This window comes from Mastomys coucha, unplaced genomic scaffold, assembly GCF_008632895.1.
Source record: "Mastomys coucha isolate ucsf_1 unplaced genomic scaffold, UCSF_Mcou_1 pScaffold12, whole genome shotgun sequence".
Classification (NCBI taxonomy): Eukaryota; Metazoa; Chordata; class Mammalia; order Rodentia; family Muridae; genus Mastomys; species Mastomys coucha.
This window is the reverse complement of record NW_022196894.1, coordinates 371,583-397,722: the sequence shown is the minus strand read 5'-3', so window position 1 is coordinate 397,722 and position 26,140 is coordinate 371,583. Positions and strand designations below refer to the sequence as shown.

The 26,140-nt window shown below is 47.3% G+C and overlaps 1 protein-coding gene across 7 annotated transcripts in view; it reads left to right on the top strand.

Moving 5' to 3' along the window:
* The first annotated feature begins 2,249 nt into the window (after nt 1-2,249).
* Nlrc3 (NLR family CARD domain containing 3) overlaps nt 2,250-26,140 on the top strand; it is a 28,686-nt gene continuing 4,795 nt past the window's right edge. For 4 of the 7 annotated variants that reach the window (XR_004115947.1, XM_031360752.1, XM_031360744.1 and 1 more), the window contains exons 1-13: nt 2,250-2,556; nt 12,799-13,038; nt 13,135-14,884; nt 16,008-16,094; nt 19,019-19,102; nt 19,576-19,659; nt 21,367-21,450; nt 22,996-23,079; nt 23,613-23,696; nt 24,451-24,534; nt 24,938-25,037; nt 25,520-25,603; nt 25,972-26,055. Coding sequence is in view for 5 of the 7 variants with exons in the window: in XM_031360752.1 (XP_031216612.1) it covers nt 12,870-13,038; nt 13,135-14,884; nt 16,008-16,094; nt 19,019-19,102; nt 19,576-19,659; nt 21,367-21,450; nt 22,996-23,079; nt 23,613-23,696; nt 24,451-24,534; nt 24,938-25,037; nt 25,520-25,603; nt 25,972-26,055 (2,778 nt within the window). In the remaining 2 variants the exon portion in view is untranslated. The remainder of the gene's footprint in view (nt 2,557-12,798; nt 13,039-13,134; nt 14,885-16,007; nt 16,095-19,018; nt 19,103-19,575; nt 19,660-21,366; nt 21,451-22,995; nt 23,080-23,612; nt 23,697-24,450; nt 24,535-24,937; nt 25,038-25,519; nt 25,604-25,971; nt 26,056-26,140) is intronic. The other 3 variants (XR_004115945.1, XM_031360713.1, XM_031360720.1) reach the window with 1 other exon arrangement.

Below are 26,140 nucleotides of genomic sequence, written 5' to 3'. Positions count from 1 at the left end.
TCCGTATCGACTGGACTGTCACAAGTGCCAGGCTGGGCTTGTGGGATCTAGTGAGTCAGCTTGCCTTGATAACACTGACCTAGAGCTGTGCCAGGCCATGTGGAAAAGAAGATCAGCCAGCTATTCTTTTAGCAGCTGGAGTGTGGCTTGGTGATAGTATACCTAAGGCTCTAGGTTAATTTCCCAACACTACAAGAAAGAAAGCCATGATATCAAGGACAGATTCCTGGGGAAGATTTATGAGCCAATCTGAGAGGCCAGCAGTGTTTAGGGAGGTGAGAACAAAGCTGGGTGTTTATGGAATGTGTCCTGGTCCTGGTCAGCCAAAGAGAAACCAGTCGCCAATATGCTGACCGGGCAGGCAATTGGAAGCCGAGTGCCATGGGTAGCTCAAAGACAGATTCTTGAACCCCTAAACCTGTGTATCCAGCATCATTCACCTGTTTTAAAACAGCCAGTTGCTGCCTCTGGAGGAGGGAGGTTAAAATGAACCTCTGCAGCGAAGGCGTGGCCACCATCCACAACAGAGGCAGGTAAGCAGGGACCTTCCCACAAAACACACTGGCTCCAGCAGCGCGGCACTGGGCCAGCGCTTGAAATCAAGATGCATGGCTGCCTCACCCTTCAGTGATGCACTGGGACTACTCACTGAATAAAGTGAGGAGGAGTCCTCTTCCAGAAACCACACTGCCTTTGTATGGTTAGCACACGAAGAAGGACTCAGCCCCCCAACACAGAATGTGCGCTGAACACAAGGGAATCATACCTATCACCAGATGTGGTCTGGGTAGACATGGAGGTATGGGCAATGTGACCAGACCTCCAGCCTGTTCACTTTTGTGGCCCAGCCCTTGCCATGGCCTAGGCTTGTCTGTGTTGAACCCCAGCTTAGCTTTAGATAGACGACCACTGGCTCAGGTAAGGGGAGCCACAGGGAAAGGGCCATGACTGCAGGCTGGAAGCCTTACACTCCCCAGGTTAGGAAGAACTGAGCCTACTAACTGCCCTGCTGTTTGCTCTCAGGTAACAGAAAGTCCCAGAGTGAAGATGACCCTGGAGAATGTGTGTACTTGGGCACATGTGTATGTATACACACACACACACACACACACACACACACACACACACACACCAGAATTGCCCATGTATGGGGCTGGTGGCTATTACTAGGAAGAGAGGTAGGAGCTAGCCCTGGGATGTTCCCCAAGATCCTCAGGAAGGATGCTGTTTCCTCTCCTGCCAGATCCCTGAAGGAGGGATCTGAGCCTCTTGGGCCTCTTAAGTGTGACAGGCCCACAAGGCCCCTGTGGCTTCCAACATCTGGTAGGCACCTGGTTCAGACACCTTTGCTGCACCCCTTGGCCTGCTCTGTCTGCCTAGAGCCGCCTCAGGCTTCCCATGGGCTGCCACTATGTCCTTAGTGGGAAGGCAATGGGCAGCAGTGTCCAGAGACAGCCTACCGCCAAAGTCCTACCCTCAATGGGAAACAAGAAGTAAAGGTTGGCCACGGGCGCCTCCAACACCCACCCCTGCGTGCAGGCTGCTCTCAACCTCGGAACCCAACAGATGCTTGAGAACTCTGTGCTTGTTGAAGAGCCTAAGATCACTTGGCTACCACCTTGTCACCTAAGTCACCCAGAGCCATCACAGTAAGTGGCTTCCCCCTGTCAATAGAAGACGTTCTAAATAGTCCATTTATTGCAAGCTTTTTTTTTTTTTTCTCTATTTTGATCACTCTCAGCCGCGTCCTTAGTCTTCCTTCCCCGTTAGAGCAGGACGCCTACTGAGGCCCACCTTCAGGGTCAGAATGTGACCTTCCTGCTGTGAACAGCTGTGTGCTGCATTTCAGGATCCACTGACTCGGGGAGACCTAGGAGAGGGCTAGGCCAGAAGCCTCTGAGGTGAAAAGGACGTGGTCTAATAAAAGGAAGGTCACAAGGTGTCAAAGCCTGGAAGGGAGCAGACATTCAGTCAGCAGAGCCACCTAAACCCAGGTGCTGGCTTCCCAGCTGACAGCTCACTTCCCCACCCCCACCTACTGTTGGAGGATGGAAGGCTGACATGTCAACAGTTTTGGCTGTACCCATTCTGAGCACATGCTGTGGGGATGCTCAGTCCCAGAAGGGAGGCCCAGCATCATTTCCCTGCTCTGGGGGATGGGACAGAACCGAGGAGGTGAGCCTGGGGCCAACCAGCTCAACGATTTGTCAGTGAGGCTGTTAGCTTTTAAAACTAGACAGGAAGGAAGGTTGAGGTGGAGGACAGGAAGAGATGAGGAGCTGCAGTGACGGTGGGTGGGCTCCTGGGGACAGCAGGATGTGGTGGGTCTGTCACTCTTTGCCTTGGCGTGATCAGTGTGGTAAACTCCCCTGATCTCTTCAGAGAAGGTTTCCTCAGCTCTGGACAGACCAAGGCCTCAGCCTCAGCAGGCCTGCCACTGACTCCCCAAGGCATTCAACCATAACCACGGCCACCTGCTCACTGGGGCAGAGCTGTGCCCTGGGAGCGTGCAGGCACAGCCCTTTAGCACCCTGGAGCAGCCACAATGGCAGGAAGGTAAGCAGCATACAGAGCACATCAGTGCGGGAGCTAGGGAGGACTCGGGAGCGAGGGAGGACTCGGGAGCAGCTGGTAGGGAGGGCAGAGGCTCGTAAGGCCTGAGCTGTGCAGGGCATGAGGAGACTACAGAATGCTGAGCCCTGGGTGCTGGGAGCTGCTAGGCCTGGATGCCTCAGTGTCTGGTAAACTCACTTGTGCCCAGGATGATGATCCAGGACAAGTCCTAGGGGAGAAGACCCAGCTCCCTTTTCTTGGTGATGGCGTGGGCTGAGCAGGATGCATTGCAGGTTGTTATGAGTGAACAGCACCATGGTTGGAACCCTGCCCCTCCCAGGCTGCGATCCCAAGCAGGTGACCCTCTTCTTGTGTTCAGTTCCCACCTGTAAGTGGAGTCCTAACTCCAGTACCTGCCCCAAAGGTCAAAGCAAGTGCTCCATACAGCTCCCAGCTGTCCCATAAGTACCCCCTCCCCTAGGACCACTCCTAGCCACACCCTGGAGTTAGTTAAAACTTGTCGTTCTGAGACTGCTAACCACGGGAGGCCTTCTATAAGAGGTGTTGCTGCAAGCTTAGTGAATGTTAAACACAGGGAGTGTTAGCTATGGTGTCCACCCATGGATAGGCTTCTAGGCCCTGGGGCTCCTCCCAGCCTCACCCCCACCCCCCAGAGGCTTGTATTTCCTTCTCCCAGGCTCACGTTGGCCATCCTGCAAAGGCTATATCTACTTTGCTTCTGAGAGGGCTAGATCTACCTGCTTGCTGGGACTCCAGGTCAGTGCCTGGTGTATCCTTAGGGCAGAAGGTATTTCTTCCTACAGGATGCTGATCTCAGAAGCCAGATGGTTGCTATGGTTCTAAGTCAGGCCTGGGGAGGGAGGGTAGGTCATACAAAAAAACCCAAGGCACTGTGGCCAGAGATATGAACAGCACCCAACTCCTGCTCAGTTTCTAAGCCAAGCTAGGTGGGGCATGGTGGACATTTGGAAGGGACTCAGCAGGTTCGGGCCTGTTCTGTGGCCCTGGCAGAGAAGCATGAGACAGAATAGGCTCCACCAGACATAATGCTCCACCAGAGTCAAGAAGCAATGATCTAAGCCCTTCCAAAACATGGTTGCTGTGTCCTCTTGCTCACTAGCAGCAATAAGATTATCTGGTGGGCATACAGTTACAGAAGGCAATAGCTAGCCTTGGTCCATGCCCTGACAATACCTTCCCAGAAAGCACAAGGGGGGCCCCTAGCATCCTGGCCTTTGACATGGGCAGGCTGACATTGACCTACTTAAACTTGGTCCAACTACATTTGTATTTTTGCACAGTTGCCAACTTGGAAAGTCAAGATGTACCTTACATGTAGTAAGGTGAGCTAATGGCCCTGCATACGTGTTTAATCATCCCGTAGATCAATGTGTAGAAACTGGCACTCACTGCTCTAGAGCTGCACCCTAGGAAGAAGCAGCCCTAAGAGTGACCATTTGACATCTATCATTTCAGATTGGTTTGTCTAGATTTTAAGGTCCGTGAAATGGAATCCCAGAACATATTCTTTTGTGGCCAACTGTGCAGACATCTGTGTGATGGCTGGGTCGGTGTGGGCATCTGCATGGATGATAGGCTGGGTCGGTGCAGGCATCTGCATGGATGATAGGCTGGGTCGGTGCGGGCATCTGCATGGATGATAGGCTGGGTTGGTGCGGGCATCTGCATGGATGATAGGCTGGGTCGGTGCGGGCATCTGTGTGATGGCTGGGTCGGTGCGGGCATCTGCATGGATGATAGGCTGGGTTAGCGGTCTGTGCCCTTTTCATGCTTCCCATGCCACTGTTGATGGGTATTGGTTGTTTTACTACTTTGGCTAATTCTGAGTAAAGCTATCAAGAACATTCTAGAGCCTGTGCCTTGGTGGAAATACATGCTTATGATCCTAGATCTATTTTTTTCATCTCCTTCAGTGATAGTCTATAGTTTTTAGAGCAGAGGCTGCAAACTTTTTGCTAAGTTCCCAGTATTTGATTTTTATATGATAACAGTTTTGATTTGATTGTTGCTAGCACATGGAAATAGATGGACTGTTTGCGAGCACTGACCCTGGGTCCAAAATCCTGCCAAACTCAGTCATCAGTTCTAGTCATTTGTTTATAGACAGTTTTGAATTTTCTGTGTCTAACTCTAGCTGTGATTCTTTTATTTTCATCCTTGTGCTATTTTCTGTGTCTCTGTGTCTATATCTCAGTTTTTAGTTGTTTCTTATTGTTGTTGTTATTAGTGTGTGTGTACACACATGCACATGTGTATCACTGCATGCGTGTAGAGTTTAGAGGACAATTTCAGGAATCAGTTCTCTCTTTTGATCTAGGGCCAGCACTCTGGTTGTCAAGTTTGGGTAGCAAACACTTTAAAACCCTCTAAGCTGCCTTGCTATTCCTGTTCTAATTTTAAAAACTAAATCATCAAACAAAATATGTCGTGCTTAGTGAATAGAACTAAGGATTATACTCTATCTTTATATTACTTAAATTTTTTTTTTTTGTTTTTTTTGAGACAGGGTTTCTCTGTATAGCCCTGGAACTTAATCTGTAGACCAGGCTGGCCTTGAACTCAGAGATCTGCCTGCCTCTGCCTCCCAAGTACTGGGATTAAAGGTGTGCACCACCATCGCCTGGCTTAAATATTTTTTTTATTAAAGATTTATTTATTTATTATATATAAGTACACTGTAGTTGTTTTCAGACACAGCAGAAGAGGGCGTCTGATCTCATTACAGATGGTTGTGAGCCACCATGTGGTTGTTGGGATTTGAACTCAGGACCTTTGGAAGTGCTCTTAACTGCTGAGCCATCTCTCCACCCCCATGTTATTTAAATATTTTAATGAATATGTATTACTTTCATAATTCTGTAAACAATCTAGTGAAGTGTAAATGAGAAACTTTGTTATTGAAATTTGAGCAATTAAAATTTATATAATAAGAAATAATTCCTTAGTTCCACTAACATATACTTCCAGCTTTTTCCTGTAGAGAGACAAAACAGTATCCTGTTATAAATGTATTATTTTTAAGTTTTTAAATGTAACTTAATTTTTAAATGTATGTGCACATATGTGTCTATGTATATGTATGCACATGTGCTTGCAGGTGCTCACAGAGGCCCAGAAAGAGAAATGGGTTTCTTGAAGCTGGAGTTACAGTGGCTGTAAGCCACTTGATGTGGGTGCTGGAAACTGAACTTGGGTCTTCTGAAAGAGCAGCCAACACTCAACCACTGAGCCATCCATCCAGGCTCTGTATTCTGTACTTTAACTTTTTCAGTATAAAAATGTAAATATGCTGTAGATCTGGCGCTATTACTCCTTGGTAGATCCAGAGCCTCAGCTGACTGGCAGATCATTTGCCCACCACAACTGAGACTCAGATTTAACTTCCAGTACCACACAAAAGGGATCATCATTTAACTACACTCAAGATTATACATTTTGTATAAATTATGCCTTCAATAAGGTGTTTTGAACCTTTATGACATTAAAAGATAAGTATACTGTGAAGCCTGGTGTGGTGGCGAACATCAGCATTTGTAAGGCAGAGCCAGGCAGATCACTGTGAACTGGGGCTTGGCTTGTCCTACATAGTTCTAAGACACCCAGGGTTATATAATGAGACCCTATCCCAAAATAAAGAGTATACTGCATACATTATTCCAGTTAGACACATTGAAGGCCTCACTTTATTTTATGACCTCATAGTATTGCAACATAGAATTGGACCACATTTATTTTTATCAATATCTTGTGGAAAAGAAATTTACATTTTCACCCCTAAAGCTTTTTCCTGTTGCCAATGTTAGTATTCTTGTAGCTTCATCCTTAAGTATCTGTCTAATTATTTATTTAAGATAAATTCACACAAGCGGGGGCAAAGGAGAAGACTCAGTAAAAGCACTTGATGAGAACATGAATTCAGATTCCCAACGCCCATATAAAAGCTAGGAGTGGCTGTACTGTGGTGTGTGGAGAAAGGATGATATCTGGAGCTGGCTGGCTACTAGCCTAGTTCTAGATTCAGTGAGAGACCCTGTCTCAAAGTAGTAAAGTGGAGGGAGCGAGATGGAGCGGGACATCTGATGTTCTCTTTTGGTTTCGGCACATGCAAAGGCATTTGTACTCATTCATGTGTCTGTGTATACATCATGTGTAGCAGTGACTTGATTAAATCTCTTTGGCTCCCAGTGGGTCATGCATGCTGCACCTGCCCAAAAGTGCTCTGCATTTGCGAATGAAAGACACACACACACACACACACACACACACACACACACCAGCTAATTTTGATATGACTTGACTAGCTCAATGGCTGAGCATTTCTAAACCTTCTCTCAGCTAGCACATACTTCCCTCTGGTATTCCTGGCTCAACACCTTCTGAATCTATATTTTATCTTTGCTGCCCTGTTACCTTCTGGGAAGCTCACCCATAGGGTCCATTCCTTTCCCACCTACATTGCTGGATGGTTTCTCTCCCACAGCTCTTACATCTGATCTATCTGGCTCTGAGTCATGGTGATTTTCCTCTTCTACCCCTCTCTCTCGGTCCCTTGCCCATGCAATCTAAACGTACCGCCCTGTCTACCTGCCCAGCCATTGGCTGTTTGGCAATTCTTTATTATCAACTGAAGTCAGCTGGGAAGAGGAACCTTCAGGTCTGGAAGCATGGCTTTTGGGAGCCAAAATAAGACAAAGCATTAGGACCAATGCTCAACATCTCACCCTTTCTGTCCAAATAAAGAAAGGGCTCTTCTCTCAGATACAAATTGAGCATAATCATAACAATTATGTAAATTACAAAGCATGATATATAATTAATACCCAGTCCATCATAGTTGTCAATTAGATAAAGTACTCTACTATTTATCCTGACTTAAAGAGTTAACAATTCTTTTTTTTAAATTTATTTATTTATTTATTTATTTATTTATTTAATGTGTGACTACACTGTTGCTGTCTTCAGACACCCCAGAAGAGAGCATCCGATCTCATTATAGATGGTTGTGAGCCACCATGTGGTTGCTGGGAATTGAACTCAGGACCTCTGGAAGAGCAGTCAGTGCTCTTAACCACTGAGCCATCTCTCCAGCCCGAGTTTACAATTCTTTATCTGAATTTTGTTCTGACTTTAATTTGTATTACTATCTGAAAACCATCCTTTTTATATAATCTTCCTCAATGTTAATTAAACAACTTGAGTTTGATTATGAGACTACAATTAGCCTTCAACCTTGTCAGAAATCCAAGAATGAATTAAATATCACCCAAAGATATAGGAAGCACAAAAAATAGCTTCTAAAATGCAACCAATTTGTAGAGACAGCTGCCTACTTGGACAATCCCTCATTCCTCAAAATGTTGGAGCATCTGTCTTCAGCCTTCTGACCCAGAACCATCGGACAGACCTTGAAATGAAGCAGGAACTATGAAGGACTTGTTTGCTCTGTCTTGGAAGAGCTAAACTGTTGACTATCCTGGATTGTGTGTCCTTCCCTGGACAGTATTTTTTGTCTGTGGAATAGGGTAATTTTTGTCCAGTAGCTATTTTGCTGTAACTGGAACAACTCCATATGGAAGTTTTGATGCTCAATTTTTTCTTTGAACCAAGAAGGGGGTAATGTCAGGAACAGATACATCTCTAGTCAAATGATATTTAATAATGAATTAATATTAAATGTCATATTCTATGGCTTTCTGACACTTTTGAAGACTACCTCTCTATATAAAGTGTATCTGAATTGTTGAACCTTGACTACAATCATGCACACATATAACACTCACACCCACACATAAAAATTTAATTCCCATATGTAGAATTTTTAAAAATATAATCTGTTATTGATTCTTTGATGTAGCTTTAAATTTTTTCTATCTTTATTTTTAATGATGGTTCTTAGATGCTTTAACCTTCCTTGTAGCTCAAACACCCACCAGAGGTAAGTAGAAAAGAAAGGATATGGGGTGGGGGGAGTGGACCTGTTCAGAAATGGTTCTTTGGAGCAACTCCTGTCTGTGTTTGGAAATTGGCAGTTCAGTTCACAGGTCAGCAGCGGCAGCTCAATCCATTAGTAAACACTTCATGGATACACCAGCATTCCAGTTTGGTAGTGTCAGGTTAGCAACAGTGGTGATATAACCTTAGCAGAGACAGCCAGGCCTCAGCCTCTGCTTGAGTCAGTAGGAGGGACCTGGAGGGACACCAGGAAAAATTCTTGGCTGTGTCTCTTTCAGGGAAGCAAAGATCAGTGAAGACGAGAAACCCACAAAAAATATTCCATCGTTTTTATACTAACTTGTATGTCAACCACCTATGTGTTAAGATTGCTTGGTCTGGAGAGATGGCTCAGATGTTGAGTACTGGCTGTTCATGCTGAGGACCCAAGATCTGTTCCCAGCTCCCACACGGTATCAAACTCCAGTTGCAGGGCACTTGACACCTTCTTCTGGCCCCCACAGGTACTCCACATACATGGTGAACATATGCAGGAAAAGTACTCATAACACATAAAGTAAAAATAAATAAATCTTAAGAAACAGATTCCTAATCCTGCCACATCCTCATCAGGGCCAGGCTGTATTTTTCATATTTACCATTTAAAAACTCATAGCTCGGGGCTGGCGAGATGGCTCAGAGGGTAAGAGCACTGACAGCTCTTCCAAAGGTCCTGAGTTCGGATCCCAGCTACCACATGGTGGCTCACAACCACCAGTAATGAGATCTGATGCCCTCTTCTGGTGCGTTTGGGCTGGAGTGAGAGGGGTGGAGCGAGCAAGGCGGCAGAGGTCCTGAGTTCAATTCCCAGCAGCCACATATGTGTACTCATACACATAAAATAAATAAAAAAATAAATCTTTAAAAAAAAAAAAAACCAAACTCATAGCTCAGCGTTTTTCCTTTCTGATTTATACACTCTTTCTTTTCAACATTTTAGCTACTTATTTCTATGAATTATACCCTCTTTCTTTCTTTTTTCTTTGTTTTGGTTTTATTGAGACAGGGTTTCTCTGCGTAGCCCCAGCTGTCCTGGAACTCACTCTGTAGACCAGGCTGGCCTTGAACTGCCTGCCTCTGCCTCCTGAGTGCTGGGTTTAAAGGCGTGCGCCACTGCTGGCTGCTTGTCTTTTTAAAAACGATTTCTTTGGGGGCTGGAGAAATGGTTCAGTAGTTAAGAGTACGAGGTGCTCCTCCAGAGGATCCCAGCACCAACATGGCAGTTTAATGTCATCTGTAACTCTAGTTCCAGAGAATCAGAAACTCCCTTCTTGTCTCCATGTACACGAGGCATACACATGGTGTATACGTGCAGGCAAACCCTCACATATATGAAAATAAATATATCTATAATTCCAGCACTGTGGGGTGCAGAGACAGAAGGGTCTCTGGGGCTCTCTAGCTGCCAGTATATGTCCAAGTTCAATGAGAGAGCTGTGCCAGTGGAGAAATGCAACATGTGATGCAACAAGACACCTGGCTTTCTTGCTTGGCCTCTCCAGGTGTGTGTACATCACAGACCTGTGGGCACATACCACACATTCACTATCAAACATTCACATACTTTCAAATTTTACTATTTGAATGAATGGATGAATAAAATATTCTAGATAACAGATATTCCTCCATTTTTTTAAAGGCAAGGTCTTGCTATACACCCCAGGATCCCCTCATTTGCACTCCTCCTGCCCCCACCTCCAAAGTGCCAGGGTAAAAGCCATCTACAGGTAAAAACCACCACACCCAGTGACCCAGTTTTCAAACTATGGTCTCCATCTTAGATCAGCACACATGCTTCCCAGCCATGAGACCTTAGGAAAGCCACCTAACCTTGTCATTCTGACTATGAAATAGAAGAGGTGAAGGGAAAGAGGTTCTTCATTACAAGTAAATTGAATGATGCAGATATGGAGCTCGGCCATGTGGGTGGGATGTAGTATGCCTTTGGGAAGCATCACACAACATTAGCTGAATGGTGACAGGAACAGGGCATTGTCCCCAAGACAAAAAGGAAACTAACTAGAAATCTGCCCAAATATTATTCCCAACCATTCTATACAGAGCTACTCCTGGTATACACACAGCAAAGGCTGCTTGCTGTCTGGCACTGCTAAAAGGAAAGGAAGGCCGGCTACCAATGCAGGGACATTGTTCAAAGCAAGTGACAGTTGAGAAATAAGATAAAATGTGGGGCTGGAGAGATGGCTCAGCAGTCAAGAGCACATATAGGAGTACATGATATTCTTGAAGAAGACCACTGTTTTCCTGCCCTAACTACCTATAATGCCAGCTCCAGCAGATCTGACACTTTCTTCTGGCCTCTGTGGGCACACACATGCTTGTGCACAAACCCACACAGACACAAACACACACACACGCACATGCACATGCACAAATATGGCTCTTATTTTAAAAGATGGATTTATTCCTACTGAAAAGTCACAAGCTTGAGGAAAACTAACAGAGGAGTGGCGCACCAACAAAATGCTTAGTTCGCTGACATACGATGAAATACAAAAATTAATTCTTTTACACCAACAATTTTCAGAGTGACAAAACTATTTTTTAAGTGCTTAGATGCAAGTAAGAACCTTTTTTGTTTGTTTGTTTGTTTTCTTTTTTCCTTTTTCTTTTTTTTTCTTTTTTTGAGACAGGGTTTCTCTGTGTAGCCCGGGCTGTCCTGGAACTCACTCTGTAGACCAGGCTGGCCTCGAACTCAGAAATCCACCTGCCTCTGCCTCTCAAGTGCTGGGATTAAAGGCGTGCGCCACCACACCCGTCAGAAACTTTTACTTTCTAAGCTCTAGATGAGAAAAAAAAAATAGGGTTTTACTAGTGATGCTATAAAAAGATCTATGTATTAGCACAAATCCAAACATGTACACAGCACCAGCCTTGATCCACCTCCCCCCCTCCTTGGTTGAACAGTTAGAAAACTGCAAAAGCAAAAGTCAGAGGATTTTGTAGGAGTATAGAGAGAGTGGTGCTATCCTCTGCCAGCCTTACATTCCCAGGTAAGGCCAGCTCATTGGACTTAAACCTTAAACGCAAACACAGTGCATTTATTGACTCTCCAACATGGCTGTGTATTTGAATGGTCATCCTTCTTATTTTAGCACTTTTAGCATCTTCTTTATGAAAATGTTCATGCTGAGTTAAACTGACACCAATCCCCAGTGAAAATTCAAAACTAGGAGTCTGTGACAACAATCACCTCTTCAGCTAGCCACTGAGATCTCGGGGCAGCCAGCACTGGCCAGACTGTCGGCAGTTAAGACAACCATTCCCAGGTCGTCTTAAACAGGGCCGCTGCCAGCAGTATCGGACCTGCTCACCCCGCCTCTGGTGTGTTTTCTCTTCTAGAACTATAAACTATGGCCCACGAGTCCCTAAGGGACTGCTGTGGCCCCTGTACCTGGTGAGGAGGAACATAAATGGGACAGGCAGGCTGTAAGAGAGCGTCAAACAGGCAGCCAGCTGTGGCAGAAGAGTGCGAGCAGGTGGGGCCTGCGGCTCTGTGTCACTGTCCTCAGCAGTGAGTGGTGCTTCCCGCAGGCCTAGAGCCCCAGCTTCAGGAAGGCCAGGAAAGCCGAGAAAAGTAGCTAGCTACAGTGCTGCTCTGAGAGCTTTCCATCCCAACTTCTTTTGTTTACTTTTTTAAAAAAAAATTAAAATACTGCTTTTTAGAGCAGTTTTAGGCTTAGAAGAATGGAAATGGGGTACAGAGTTGGCACACACTGCTGCCTGACTAGCATACCCCCCATACGGGGCTGCATTTGTTACAGTGAAGACCCTCGGGTTTTTAGCTTAGCTAACACAACATGATCACACCAGTCCAGGTGACTCTAGGGTCCCCACTTGCATAATGCAGTGACACCCACCCACCCAACCTCCATTACAGGGTCACGCAGAGCAGGGCCACCGCCTTCGTGTGTTTCCCCACCCTGGCCACCCCCACCTTATCACTGCTCCCCTTCCGTTCTCTGCCTTTCTCAGGATGCTCATTAGAGCAACTCTGCACTGTCCCCTTCCCAGACTGCTTACTTCACTCCTCCCAAGAGCATCACCATTGCCAGGTCACAAATGAGGAGACCTAGGTGTAGTGAGGTGACACAGCCTATCCGGGGTCACCCAGCTAAGCAGGTGTCAGAGCCAGACTCCAAGTCCTAATCACTTGGCCCCAGCATCTTTATGATTATTTTCCCTGGCCAGGAAACAACAGAGGTTCCCCAGGGTCAATCTTGGCTCTGTATTCACAACTTCTGGCTGAGAACACAGACTCCATGAGGAAGAAAGAGGTGTGGACAGATAGAGAGACATGGCTGGCCTCCAATGCTGGCTCCTCAGCTGAGCAGGTGAAAACTCTTGTGGATCTGTTGGCTGGGAAGGGCATTCAGCTGCTACAAGCCTGTAACAAAATGCCAGATCCCCCACTAGGATCCCAAAGCAATGGTAAGTCTTCATGAAGTGGGGGTAGGCAATACAGGAGGTCCCTGGACCCTCTCACCTTGCCCTGGCACCTTACCTCTCTTGTCTTGTGTCCTGCAGAGTCAAGGATACGGAAGCACTGTGAGGCCCTGCTGAGCAGACTGGGAAATGACCCAGAACTGGGCAGCCCGTCACACCGGCTGGCTAGCCTCATGCTGATTGAGGGCCTGACAGACCTGCAGCTAAAGGAGCATGACTTCACACAGGTGGAGGCCATGCGTGGGGTCTGGCGCCCTGCCAGAGCCATCACCTTGGACAGGCTCTTCCTGCCTCTGTCCCGGGTATCCATCCCACCTCGAGTCTCTATCACCATTGGAGTGGCTGGCGTGGGCAAGACCACGCTGGTGAGGCATTTTGTTCGTTGCTGGGCCAGAGGACAACTGGGCAAGGGCTTCTCCTGGGTTCTGCCCTTGACCTTTCGGGATCTTAACACCTATGAGAAGCTGTCTGCAGACAGACTCACCCACTCCATCTTCTCAAACACTGGGGAAGCTAATCTGGCAGCCATGGCCCCAGGCAGAGTTCTCCTGGTTCTGGATGGCTTGGATGAGTATAAGACACCCCTGGAATTCTCCAATACCATGGCCTGCACAGACCCAAAGAAGGAGATCCAGGTAGACCACCTGATCACTAACATCATCCGAGGCAACCTCTTTCCAGAAATTTCTGTCTGGATCACCTCCCGGCCCAGTGCTGCTGGTCAGATCCCCGGGGGCCTAGTGGACCGGATGACTGAGATTCGGGGCCTTACTGAGGAAGAAGTCAAGGTGTGTCTGGAGCAGATGTTTCCTGAGGACCAGAACCTCTTAGGTCAGGTCCTGAGTCAAGTGCAGGCCAATAGGGCTCTGTATCTGATGTGCACTATACCACCCTTTTGTAGGCTCACAGGGCTGGCCCTGGGTCACTTGTACCGCACTAGGCTGGCTGTCCAAGAGGTAGAGCTGCCGCTGCCTCAGACCCTGTGTGAGCTCTACTCTTGGTACTTTAGGATGGCTCTTGGTGGGGAGGGGCAGGATAAGGGAAAGGTAAGTCCTAGGATGGAGCAGGTGACTCAGGGAGCTCGCAAAATGGTGGGGACACTGGGCCGCCTAGCCTTCCATGGGCTGGTCAAGAAGAAGTATGTGTTTTATGAGCAAGACATGAAGGTGTTTGGAGTGGACCTCACTCTGCTGCAGAGCGCTTTGTGCAGCTGTCTCCTGCAGCGGGAAGAGACCCTGGCCTCCTCAGTAGCTTATTGCTTCACTCACCTGTCTCTGCAAGAATTTGTGGCAGCTACATATTACTATAGTGCATCCAAGAGGGCCGTCTTTGACCTCTTCACTGAGAGTGGCATGTCCTGGCCCAGGCTGGGTTTCCTTGCCCATTTCAGATGTGCAGCCCAACGGGCCACACAAGCTAAGGATGGGAGGCTGGATGTGTTCCTGCGCTTCCTCTCTGGCCTCTTGTCCCCAAGGGTCAATACTCTGCTGGCCAGCTCCCTATTGGCCCAAGGTGAGCATCGTAGCTACCGGGACCAGGTGGCTGAGATCCTACAAGGCTTCCTACATCTTGACACTGCGGTCTGTGCACGTGCTATCAATGTCTTGCACTGCCTGAGTGAGCTGCGGCACACAGAGCTGGCCTGCGGTGTGGAGGAGGCCATGCGGAGTGGGACCCTGGCTGGGATGACCAGCCCCTCACACCGCACCGCTCTAGCCTACCTCCTGCAGATGTCTGATATCCGCTCCCCAGAGGCTGACTTCTCCCTGTGCCTCAGCCAGAGTGTCCTCCAGAGCCTGCTGCCCCAGCTGCTCTATTGTCAGAGCCTCAGGTGGGTATGGGGTCCATTCAGGGAGAGGGCAAAGGAGAAAGACTTGGAATGTGTCCTTGCTTCATCATGCTACTTTCCCTGTAGCCTGCTGAGATTGCTAGCATTCACAGCTGGGTGCTAAACCATCATAGCAACTGATTTAGTTCTCGAAGCCACAAGTCTGAGGTCAAGGCAGGGGCAGTATGCCCTTCCTGCTTCTGGAGCTCCTGTGGCTCTGTCTTCACAAGACACCCACTTTTCCTAAAAGGCCAATATCATACTAGATTATAGGTCTGCCCTATGTCAGAGTGATATTCTCTCAGCCATCACATCTGCAATGAGCTTACATCCATATACAGCTACATCTTGAGACAGCAAGGTTAGAATTTCAACATGGAAATACAACCCAACTCGGGAGACCCTCTGAGACCAGGCATTGTGACCATTACATGCAATCCCAGCAGTCAAGCGGCTGAGGTATAAAGACTGATGCGTTCTAGGACAGCCTGGGCTACAGAGCAAGATGGAGTGTGTTTGTGTGCATGTGCATGCGTGCATGTGTGTGCGCGTGTGTGTCTCTGTGTGTGTGCGTATATGTCTCTGTGTGTGCACATGCGTGTATGCATGTGTGTGCACATGTGTGCATGTGTGTGTGCGCGCGCGTGTGTGTGTGTGCGTGTGTGTGTGTGTGTGTGTGTGTGTGTGTGTGCCTGTGTATATAAAACAAAGACTGCGTAAGCCAATCACTGTTGAACAAAGACTGCGTAAGCCAATCACTGTTGGCAGGAGCTTCAGTCATACTCTGAAGCAAGCAAAGAGAGAGGACAAGATGTAGAAAGGTCAGGACCTGAAAGTGGTTTTGGTAAAGCTAGCCAAAAGTGTTCTGCACAGGTACATGGTATACAGAGCTGCTGTGACAACACACTGCAAGGTGCCACCTAAGAGGAACAGCACAGCTCCCAGGAAACACCTCAGGCTACCTCAGGCTACCTCAGGTTACCTTAGGTTACCCCACAGGGAAGCCTAAGCACCATGAGTAAGCGGGTCTATACGTTTGAATAGGACCACAGTGGGGTTGAGAGGCGGTGGAGGCCCCACCGTGCTCGTGGGCTGCAGGGCTCATTGTCATGGCTCCCCTGCCCAGGCTGGACAACAACCAGTTCCAGGACCCTGTGATGGAGTTGCTGGGCAGTGTGCTGAGTGGGAAGGATTGTCGCATTCAAAAGATAAGGTAACACAGCCCCCAGTGAACCTCGGTTAACCAGTGGTGCCCCAGGCATCCTTTTAATGTGTGGCTTAGAACACAGTCTGCTTTTTCTCTCCCCTTGGGAAGTGCCAATGGATCGGGTGTCTGGTCTGTGAGATGAGGGAAGGCTTGGACTCTGTCATGTCCTCATTCCGCTGCCCTGGCTTGGGCATTACCTTCTGGATGCCCTCTCAATATTTACTCTCTGATAATACTCTGTGCACAGAGCTATGTCTTAGGTAAAACCTTAAAAGCTTAAAGTTTAACTTTTAATTTTAATAAATTTTAAGGTGAAATTTTAAAAGTTTTTAGACTTATGTGTATGAATGCTTTGCCTGCTTGCTTTTTGTGTCCACAGATGTCAGAAAACAGTGTCAGATCTCCTGGAATGGGAGTTAAGGATGGTTGTGAGCCACCTTGTGGATGCTGGGAATTGAGCCCAGAACCTCTGCAAGAGTAAATGCTCTCAATAGCCGAACCTTCTCTCCAGCCTCACAGTCTTTTTTCTTTTTTGACACGGGGTCTCCTGTAGTCCAGTTTTGCCTCAAACTCACTATATAGGTAAGGTGATCCTTAGCTCTGAACCTCCTGAGTGCTGGGGTCACAGCCGTGTGCCATCAGACCCAGTGTATGCCATGCTGGGGGTGGAACCCAGTCATGCATGCTAGGCAAGCACTTCACCTACTTGAACTAATCCTGTTGGTTTTCAAAAATTTAAATTTGAAGTCTTTAGCTGGGTGTGATGTACGCGCCTACGATCCCAGCACTCTTGAGGAGGATTGCCTGGACTACACATTAATGAGGTCCTATCTCAAATAACATAAAATCACATTGCTTTCATTATAATTAGAGAAAAGTCTGAATGCTGGCTTAAAGGCTTATGAAGTGTCTACACTTTCAGATGTAGGCAATGCTTGGGCTCGTGGATAGACCAGTGTGGAGACGGTAGGAAGGCTCGTGGATAGACCAGTGTGGAGACGGTAGGAAGGCTCGTGGATAGACCAGTGTGGAGACGGTAGGAAGGCTCGTGGATAGACCAGTGTGGAGATGGTAGGAAGGCTCGTGGATAGACCAGTGTGGAGATGGTAGGAAGGCTCGTGGATAGACCAGTGTGGAGATGGTAGGAAGGCTCTGGAGAACTGTGGGTAATCCTAGAGAAGAGGCTTGGGGAGTGAGGTGGACGTTGACTGTGCCTTGATAGTGAAGGATGAAAATGTAACGGCTCTGGCAGACAGAGGGTCTTGACAGCTTCTCATGCCTGTGTTATGTCTCACAGGCAGCTTTAGGCCTTCAGCACATGACAAAATATCCAACATTAGTATTGCTTAAAATGAGGCTCAGAAATGATTCTGAAGACAGCCATCTGCCTTATGCTTGGTCCTCAGTGACACTAGTTTACAATGTCTACATCACTGAAGAAAACCACATAAGGCTGCTTATGAGATATTATTTATACATGATATAAATCCTGGGCCAACAAAAATGGGCTGGTCTTTAAACATTTTGATGCTGGAGGGCAGGGAATCAAGGTCTTCCATAGTCCTGGCTGGCCTTGAACCTTCCCCAACCTTCCAAGCTCTAAAATAACAGATGTGTACCACTATACCTGGCTAGTATTCAAATTTGCTTGGTTGTTTGGTTGGTTTTGGTATCACTGTGCAGTCCTGACTGGCCTTGGACCCACAGAGCCAGGCCTACCTCTGCTTCCCAAGTGTTTGGGGTTAAAGGTGTCACCACCACATCTGGTTAAAGGTGTTACCACCACAGCTGGCTTAGATTTATTTTTAAGTGATGGAGCTCATTTGAAAAGCGGCAAGTAAAATGCACAAAGGGAGAGCTGTGGGTATTGAAGGAGCCTGGTCCACTTAGCTTCCCTTCGCCTTCCTCGTGGCCCTGGTACCAAGATCCCAAACACCTTTGGAAGACACGTGATTCAAACATTGCAGGGGTTCTCGTGGAGAGCTCTATCCTGGGCTGTTGCCTACAGAACTAAACAATTCTCAACTGGGGAAGCAAAACTGAGTGCATCCACTGTATGCCTCTGGAACACGTTTCCAGGCACAGAAAGGTGAACCTTTTTTAAACTTAGAAGATAGTTTTGTGGTAATTCTGCCATTTGCTGTTTTGTACTAGAGGAAGGCTAGCATCAATGGTCTGTTCAAATTAGTTTGTACTAGTTTATAAGCACTATGCATTTTTCAGGAATTTCATAAGTCGAGGGTACTTGGAATTAGCCCAGGTTTGGGGCATTTGAACCACAGAAACTAGCACCAGCATTTGATATTTTACTTTTCCTTGAGAGCCACATGAACATTATGCCACTAGATAGGGTCTGTATGGAAGAACTTTTTTGAATATCAGCAAATCTAGTATAAAGAATGTTACTCTATTTAGTGTATTTGTGCCTCTCTCTGTCTCTCTCTATCTCTCCGTATGTGTCTCTGTGTGTGTATTGTTTAAATGCACACACCAGTACATATGTGGAGGTCAGAGGACAACCATAAGAGTCAGTTTTATCCTTCCACTATTTGAGTTCTGGATACCAAGTTTAGGTTGTCAGGCTTGGTAGCAAATACTTTTACCCTCTCAGCCATCTTCCTGCCCCCAAACGCAAGGCATTTATCATCCAAACTCTTGGCTGCACATTTGTAAAGTAGGTTTTGTGCAAGGTGCTAGATGAATTTCCTTGGGCCCCTTTGTCAGGGTGAAGGCCGTCTGGCCCACTCTGACTCTATCTTCCCAGGCTCAGGGGTCTTCCTATTCCTGAATTTTTGTTTCACAGTCACCTTGTCTCTGCTCACATCCACATGAGTGATGTTGGGGAAGCAAGGGTTAACCATGAGCTTAATATCAAAGAGGAAGCAATGAGTCACAAACTTGAAATAAGCAGTCTCCCTTTTCTCTGGCAGCCTGGCTGAAAATCAGATTGGTAACAAAGGAGCCAAAGCTCTGGCCAGATCCCTCCTTGTTAACAGAAGCCTCATCTCACTAGAGTAAGTAGGACACTCCTGGGAGAAGAGAAACTTAAGCTGTCTCCCGTCTTTGACAAATCTTGATTTTCTCCATCCTTTCTCCCACTCCCAGACTCAACCTGCTTAGAGCAGTCAGTGGCTGAGCTCTTGCAGACCACATATCCTTCCAGGACAGCTGAGAAAGCAACGTCACTGACCATCTCTTAAACTTCATCTCACAAAACACTTGATTTTTGACCCTTTATCACCACCACACTTAGTTCACTAGACCATCATATCCTGTTCCCTTCACTCATCATGTGGGGCTACTTTGGATCACACACACACACACACACACACACACACACACCACACACACACACACACCACATACATGATCTCTGCCATGGTTTTATCAAATGTGAAATCCTTAATCCCAATTCATTCCCTTTATGATTATAGACATAAAATGTTGGTGCCATTTTTACCCCTCTTCCCCCTCTTGTTTCCGTCAGCCTCCGGAGTAACAGCATTGGACCACAAGGGGCTAAGGCTCTGGCAGATGCTCTCAAGATAAACCGAACTCTAACTTCTCTAAGGTATGTGGCCCCACTCCTGGCCTGGTGGCAGGAAAGGGCCCAGAAAACAAAACCCTGGCTACAAGAGATACTGTAAAATGGGGAAGGATTAAAAATGGAGGCTTTGAGGTGTCAGCAAGCTTCAGGTTTCAGATTCTCCCAGTTCTGTGTGCTGCTGTAAGTCCCCAAGGTTTCTCAGGACAATGAAAAGCCTGCCCTCCAGAGGACGACAGTGGCTATGGTTGCTATGTTCCTTTTAGGAGATGTATCTGTCTAGTTGAGGGTATACTACTATTCTGTTTTCTTTTGTTTTTCTACTGATTCAAAGGGTAAAATAGGGTCAGGTTAGGTAGCCTTGGCTGGCCTGGAGCTTGCTATGTAGGCCAGGCTACAGTTCCACCTGCCTCTGCCTCCTAAGTAATGGAATTAAATGTGTGCCATTTAATTCCACACCCAGCACCAGAAATTTTTGTTTGGTTTGGTTTTTTAAGACAGGGTTTCTCTGTATAGCCCTGGCTGTCCTGGAACTCATTCTGTAGACCAGGCTGGCCTTGAACTCAGAGATCCACTTGTTTGTGCCTCTTAAGTTCTGGGATTAAAGGTGTGGGCCACCACTGCCTTGGCAAAGTTGTTTTTATTTTTTTATTGAAATTTAATTCTATGCAATTTTGTCATTTTGAAGTATATCGTTCATTGACATTTTGTACATTCACAATGTTGTGCAACCACTACGTCTGTCTAGTTTCAACATGTTTTTGACTCTTAGTATTTGCTTCCTTTCTCCTATTCTCCCAGCCCTTAGCAAGTTTTCTACCATTTTTTATTTATTTATTTATTTATTTATTTTGGTTTTTCGAGACAGGGTTTCTCTGTGTAGCCCTGGCTGTCCTGGGACTCACTCTGTAGACCAGGCTGGCCTTGAACTCAGAAATCCGCCTGCCTCTGCCCCCCAAGTACAGGGATTAAAGGCGTGCGCCACCACTGCCCGGCGTTTTCTACCAATTTATTGATTCTGGACATTTCATATAAATGGAGTTATACAATAAGATCTTTGTATCTGCTTTTTCAACTAGCCTAATGTTTTGAAGTTCATCAATATTGTAATATATTGTTATTTTCTTGCATTTTATTGCTGAATAGTATTCCACTGTATGGGTGGAACACAGTCTGCTTACCTATTCATGTACAGACATTCAGTGTGTCTTTTTTCACACTTCTATTCAGCTTCTATCTTTTGGTTATTGTGAATAATGCTGCCTGCGACATTTGTGTAGAAGTATTCAAGTACCTGTCTTTAATCCTTTGGGGAATATAGCTAGAAATGGAATTGCTAGGGCACATGCAATTTAAGAACTGGAGACTGTATTCCACAGAGGCTGGACCATTTGACATTCTTATCAGTAGTGTAAAGCTTCCAGTTTTACCACAGCTTCGCTGTTATTTGGGTACTGTGGCTCTTGACCTCATTTTATTATACCAGTAGATAGCATGGGCACTTTGTTTCTAGTTGGCAAGCCGCTACTTAGAGACTCCATGCAGGAAGGCTAATGGTCTTTCTGGGGTGATGGACCTTGAGAAGGTCACATCATCAGTGGCAAATCTTTTCCCAGAAGTCAGTTGCTTCCTGTCTTGGGCCTCTAAGGCAGGTATCCCCACTGCAGTATGAGTCCAGGCCACTGCTGGGCATCTCTTGTTCTACTGGTAACACACTCCTCCTTGCCTCTGTAGCCTCCAAAGCAATGTGATCAAGGATGATGGTGTCCTGTGCGTAGCTGAGGCCCTGGTCTCCAACCAGACCATCTCCATGCTACAGTGAGTGGACACAACTCCCACTTCCCCCTCCCTTCTGCTGGCCTCTGCCTTGCTCCCAACAGGGAGAACAGGAGACAATCCTGAGGCTTTCTGACCTACCTGTACAGACCCTGAAAAGCGTGATGTCACCTTTTGCAGAGAGGTGTAGCTTTGGTTTTTCAAAACCTACTTTCAATGATGGTTCATAATGCTTTAACCTCCCTTCTAGCCCACCACCCACCAGAGGGAGTGGAAAAGAAAGGTTATCAGGGTATGGGGGAAGTGGACCTGTTTAGAAATTGTTCTTTAGAGCAAATTCCGTCTGCGTTGTCGGGAGATCAGCAGTTCAGTTCACAGGATTCAGCAATGGTAGCTTGATCTACTCACAAACACTTCACCAATACACCAGCAGTCCAGATCAGTAGTGTCTGGATAGCAAACGCCAGTCAGCAGCGCTGGCAGAGACAGCCAGGCCTCAGCAGAAGCAGCATGTCAGCAGGAGGGAGCAGGACCAGCAGGGGTGCCAGGAGCAGTTCTTTGCTATACCTCTCTCAATGATGTGAAGATCAGTGAAGATGTGAGACCAAGTGTTGCAAAACTAGTTATGCAAGTCCCTGTCACTATCCACTGAGTCCTGCTTATACTCCCTCCAAATATCACGTGTCCTTCACGTGTCTCGCCTCAGCATGTGTCTTGCCTAAGCTAAGCTAGAGTCTGTCTCAGCTGACGTCACTCTGCCGACTGGCCAGAGTCTGAGGAAGCAGCAAGAGGCTTCCCCGAAGTTTTTTGGTGCATTTCTTTCTATGGAGTCATGAGAAACGGAGCTCAGCTATGCAGTGGAAGGTGAACCAATGCTTGCTTCTCATTAGTGAAGAGTCCTTTGCCACATTGTCCTTTCACATGTTTGCCCTAGCAAAACACCATTCAACACAACTGACTTTCCAAAGACACCATACATTTCCACTTCAAATAGGATGAAGAATTACTGAAAATAAAAAAATATTCCTGCCAACCCAGAAAATCATCTCCACGGATGTAGGAAAAGAACAGTGCACTCTGTTATTGAAAAAGTACTTACGTGACTGTAAAGCAACATCATGGGCAAAGACAGAGCCCCCACCCTTCCTTCAGTCCAGCAGACGTGACCCCTTCCATGCACGTTCTCAAGGGCAAGCACAGTCACTTGCTGAGCCATCTCATGGGGCCCTGTCTCTTTCCATTGTATGAAGGCTGTTCTAACTTTACACAGGAGAGGTCCTTCCCCATCTGGCCTATACCTCTTGCCAGGGAAGTTTCTCAGGTGAGAGGCAGATGGGATCCAGATGGGAAGTAACCTTGCTAGCTGGCAGACTTGTCTCTCATACAGGGGGCTGCTGAGCACTCTCAGACTCCTGCTCCCAGCTGCACTTTTCCCTTAACTCTGTCACCCAGATCCTTGTGTATGCTGAGTTGTAAATGGAGATGGTCCCCTATCTGTCCTTGATCTCGCATCTACAACCCAGACTGTCTTTGGCCTGGGTTTGACTGTGGCTGGCTTTGCTGACAGACCCTTCCCATCTCTCACAGGCTACAGAAGAACCTAATTGGGCCCATAGGAGCCCAGCAGATGGCAGATGCCCTGAAGCAGAACAGGAGCCTGAAAGAACTCATGTGAGAAAAGCCAAAGGCCAACTTGGTATTCTCGGTGTCAAGCAGAAGGCCAGCCCTCCCTTCATACTTGTGGGCGGGGAATGAGTGATGGAATAGATGGATGGATGATGGATGAGGGCATGAGATATATGTATGAGTGGATGGAGGAGTAGATGGATGGGAGGTAGGTGGATGTGAGTGGATAGATGGATGGATGAATAGGTAGAAAGAGGTATAGGGGAATGCAGGAGAATTAAAGCCCAGCCTCCCAGCTCTGGGTGGCCTAAAACCTCTGAAACCTCACAGGCATGCTTTCAGTACTGCTTCCCTGCCCTCAGAAGGAAACACCATCTCTTGGCCATCTTCACATAAAGTCCCAGACATAGCTCTAAGGGCTAACCCTCAGTTCTTTCCAAAGAGTTACAATAAGGGTCACCTGATTACCCACAGCAACTACAACTGAGGCCCAACTGCACTGGACACCCCTGAGACAGAGGTGGTCTCCTTTGATCTCTGATGCGTAGGTGCAGCCCACCACCATGTGTCTCTTACAGGTTTTCCAGTAATACCATTGGCAACAAAGGTGCTATGGCCCTGGCTGAGGCCCTCAAGGTGAACCAGAGCCTGGAGAATTTGGAGTGAGTCTGCCTGGGAACCCTCCATGGTTGATAATCACCCTTGCCTGAGCTCATTTCCAGGAGAGAGCCCTACCAACCCTAGCCTTATGACTGTGCTGTTTCTGCCCCTCTGTCCACCTTTTGTCCTATTCTACCTATAGCTCCACTTCTCTGCAGTTTTTAGAATGACATCTATATGCCTTGTCCTAAGTGAGCACCAGTGGCTAAAGAAAAGCTTTTGGGGCTGGCAAGATGGCTCAGTGGGTAAGAGCACCAACTGCTCTTCCAAAGGTCCTGAGTTCAATTCCCAGCAACCACATGGCGGCTCACAACCACCCATAATGAGATCTGATGCTCTCTTCTGATGAATCTGAAGTCAGCTACAGTGTACTTATTTACAATAATAAAATTTTAAAAGAAAAGAAAAGCTTTTGAAGGTCAGGTGGGGCTGGCTTCATTCTGCATTCATTCATGTTAGGGTGGTTTCGACACTTCATTTTTTTTGGAGTGGAACTAACATGTTTGCAGCCCCACGTCAAGGCAGTTTAAACCTCAGGGCTTATCTTCCCGAGGAGATAAGACAGGCTTAATTTCCTGGCCTTTAGCTGGCAGGAGCTAGAAAGTGGTGATGGGAGAGGAAAGGAGGATGAGGAGAGCAGGTTTTAGGGCCCCAACTCTCTGTTGAACTCCATGGGAATGGCTCCAGGCTGGGTCAGACAGCTCCCTCCAGGTCCCAGGACAGCCACATCAAAAGTACCTTGTCCTGTGTCTGCAGCCTACAGAGCAATTCCATCAGTAACACGGGAGTGGCGGTGCTGATGCGAGCCCTCTGCAGTAACCAGACACTCTCCAGTCTCAAGTAAGTGCTGACCCTCAAGCCCCACAGCCACGATGCTGTCCCTTTGACCAGTAGAAATATAAGGCCTCTGGGACTTGGAAAGAAAACAGTGGAGAAATCTGTAGTTGGTCCAGGCATGGTTCTAGAACTTGGCACCGTCCCTTCCCCTGTTTTGTCAGCTGTGGCACCAGGGGGCTGCTCCCGTAGTATAAGTCCCTCAGGTACCATTTGTTCCTCCTAACTCAGATCCTGCCCTTTTTCTCCTGTGTGCTCTACACTGTTGGTAGTGCAGAGTACTGACTGGAACAGGTTCCTTCACATTTTGTCCCAGGAGACCAAGAGCCTGTGGTTTCTTGGGGTTTGAAAAGCCTAAACACCTGGGCTTGCTCTGTCAGAAGCCTCACTTACATGATTGGATGCTCAGTCTTCTGTCTCCTCAGCCTACGAGAAAACTCCATCAGCCCAGAGGGAGCCCAGGCCCTCGCTCAAGCGCTTGGCAAGAACAACACTCTGAAGCACTTAGAGTACGTGGTACAAATAGAGTCTGGAGGGATGGAGGTCAAGGGGAGATGTGCTCTTCCCCTGCTCAGCTCACCATTATGGCGGGTTAGACCTTGGCATCATCAGCTTACAAGGTTGGACAAGGGCTTAATTTGGGAAGAGTCAGCAAGGACACCTGGTCTCTCTTGGCAACCCTGATATGAGAACTCTCCAGCCTTATCCTTGGAGATGGATAAGCACATGGGAGAGGACCCGAAAGAGTTGGCATGGGACCATGCCAATAGGCAGTAAGTCCTGTTCCTAGTTCTGTGTGTCCTGGTGGCATAACCTGTAACCACACTGAGTATTCTTGGCACACCAGAATTCTCCATAAGCATGAGCCACACAAATTCAATATCAGTGCTGACAGTGTATTTTGGGGGAAGATGGGGACCTGGATTCCCTAGTGACCAGGATGGGGGGCAGTCCGTGGCAGCTCCTTACTAGCTCCTGTTCCCTTCGCCAGCCTGACAGCAAATCTCCTCCAGGACCAAGGTGCACAGGCCATTGCAGCAGCGGTGGGAGAAAACCACTCCCTCACACAGCTACAGTAAGTCTGCCCTCCCCAGTCTCCACCCCTCAGCCGCAGGGCTGCTCACAAACCAAGTATGGTAGATGGAACCTGGATTTGGGACAGGTATCCCTAGCCTGAGTTTGGATTCCTGAGGTTATCCTCAGATAGACCTAGATTATGAGGCAAGTGTCATGGCTGTGACTCATGGTAACCTATGTTTCATGGAGCTCATCCCTAAGGCTACACTTGGTAAAACACTGGCCCTCTGGGAGCTGAGCCTGAAGGGAACTTCAGGAATCCCCCTGCCATATCCTACATAGACTCACCCAGTCACCAGACCCTCCTGGATCTCTCAGAGCCTCTCTAGTCTTGTGACATGTGGTCATGGGTCTGTATTGTTCCAGCCTGCAGTGGAACTTCATCCAGGCTGGTGCAGCCAGGGCGCTGGGACAAGCACTCCAGCTGAACAGGACCCTGACAACCTTAGAGTAAGTGTGGCCTCTGGGGATGAGGGGCAGTCTCTAGGAACAGGGCTGGTCTGATATTTAAAAATAGTCACTGTCCTAGTTTCAG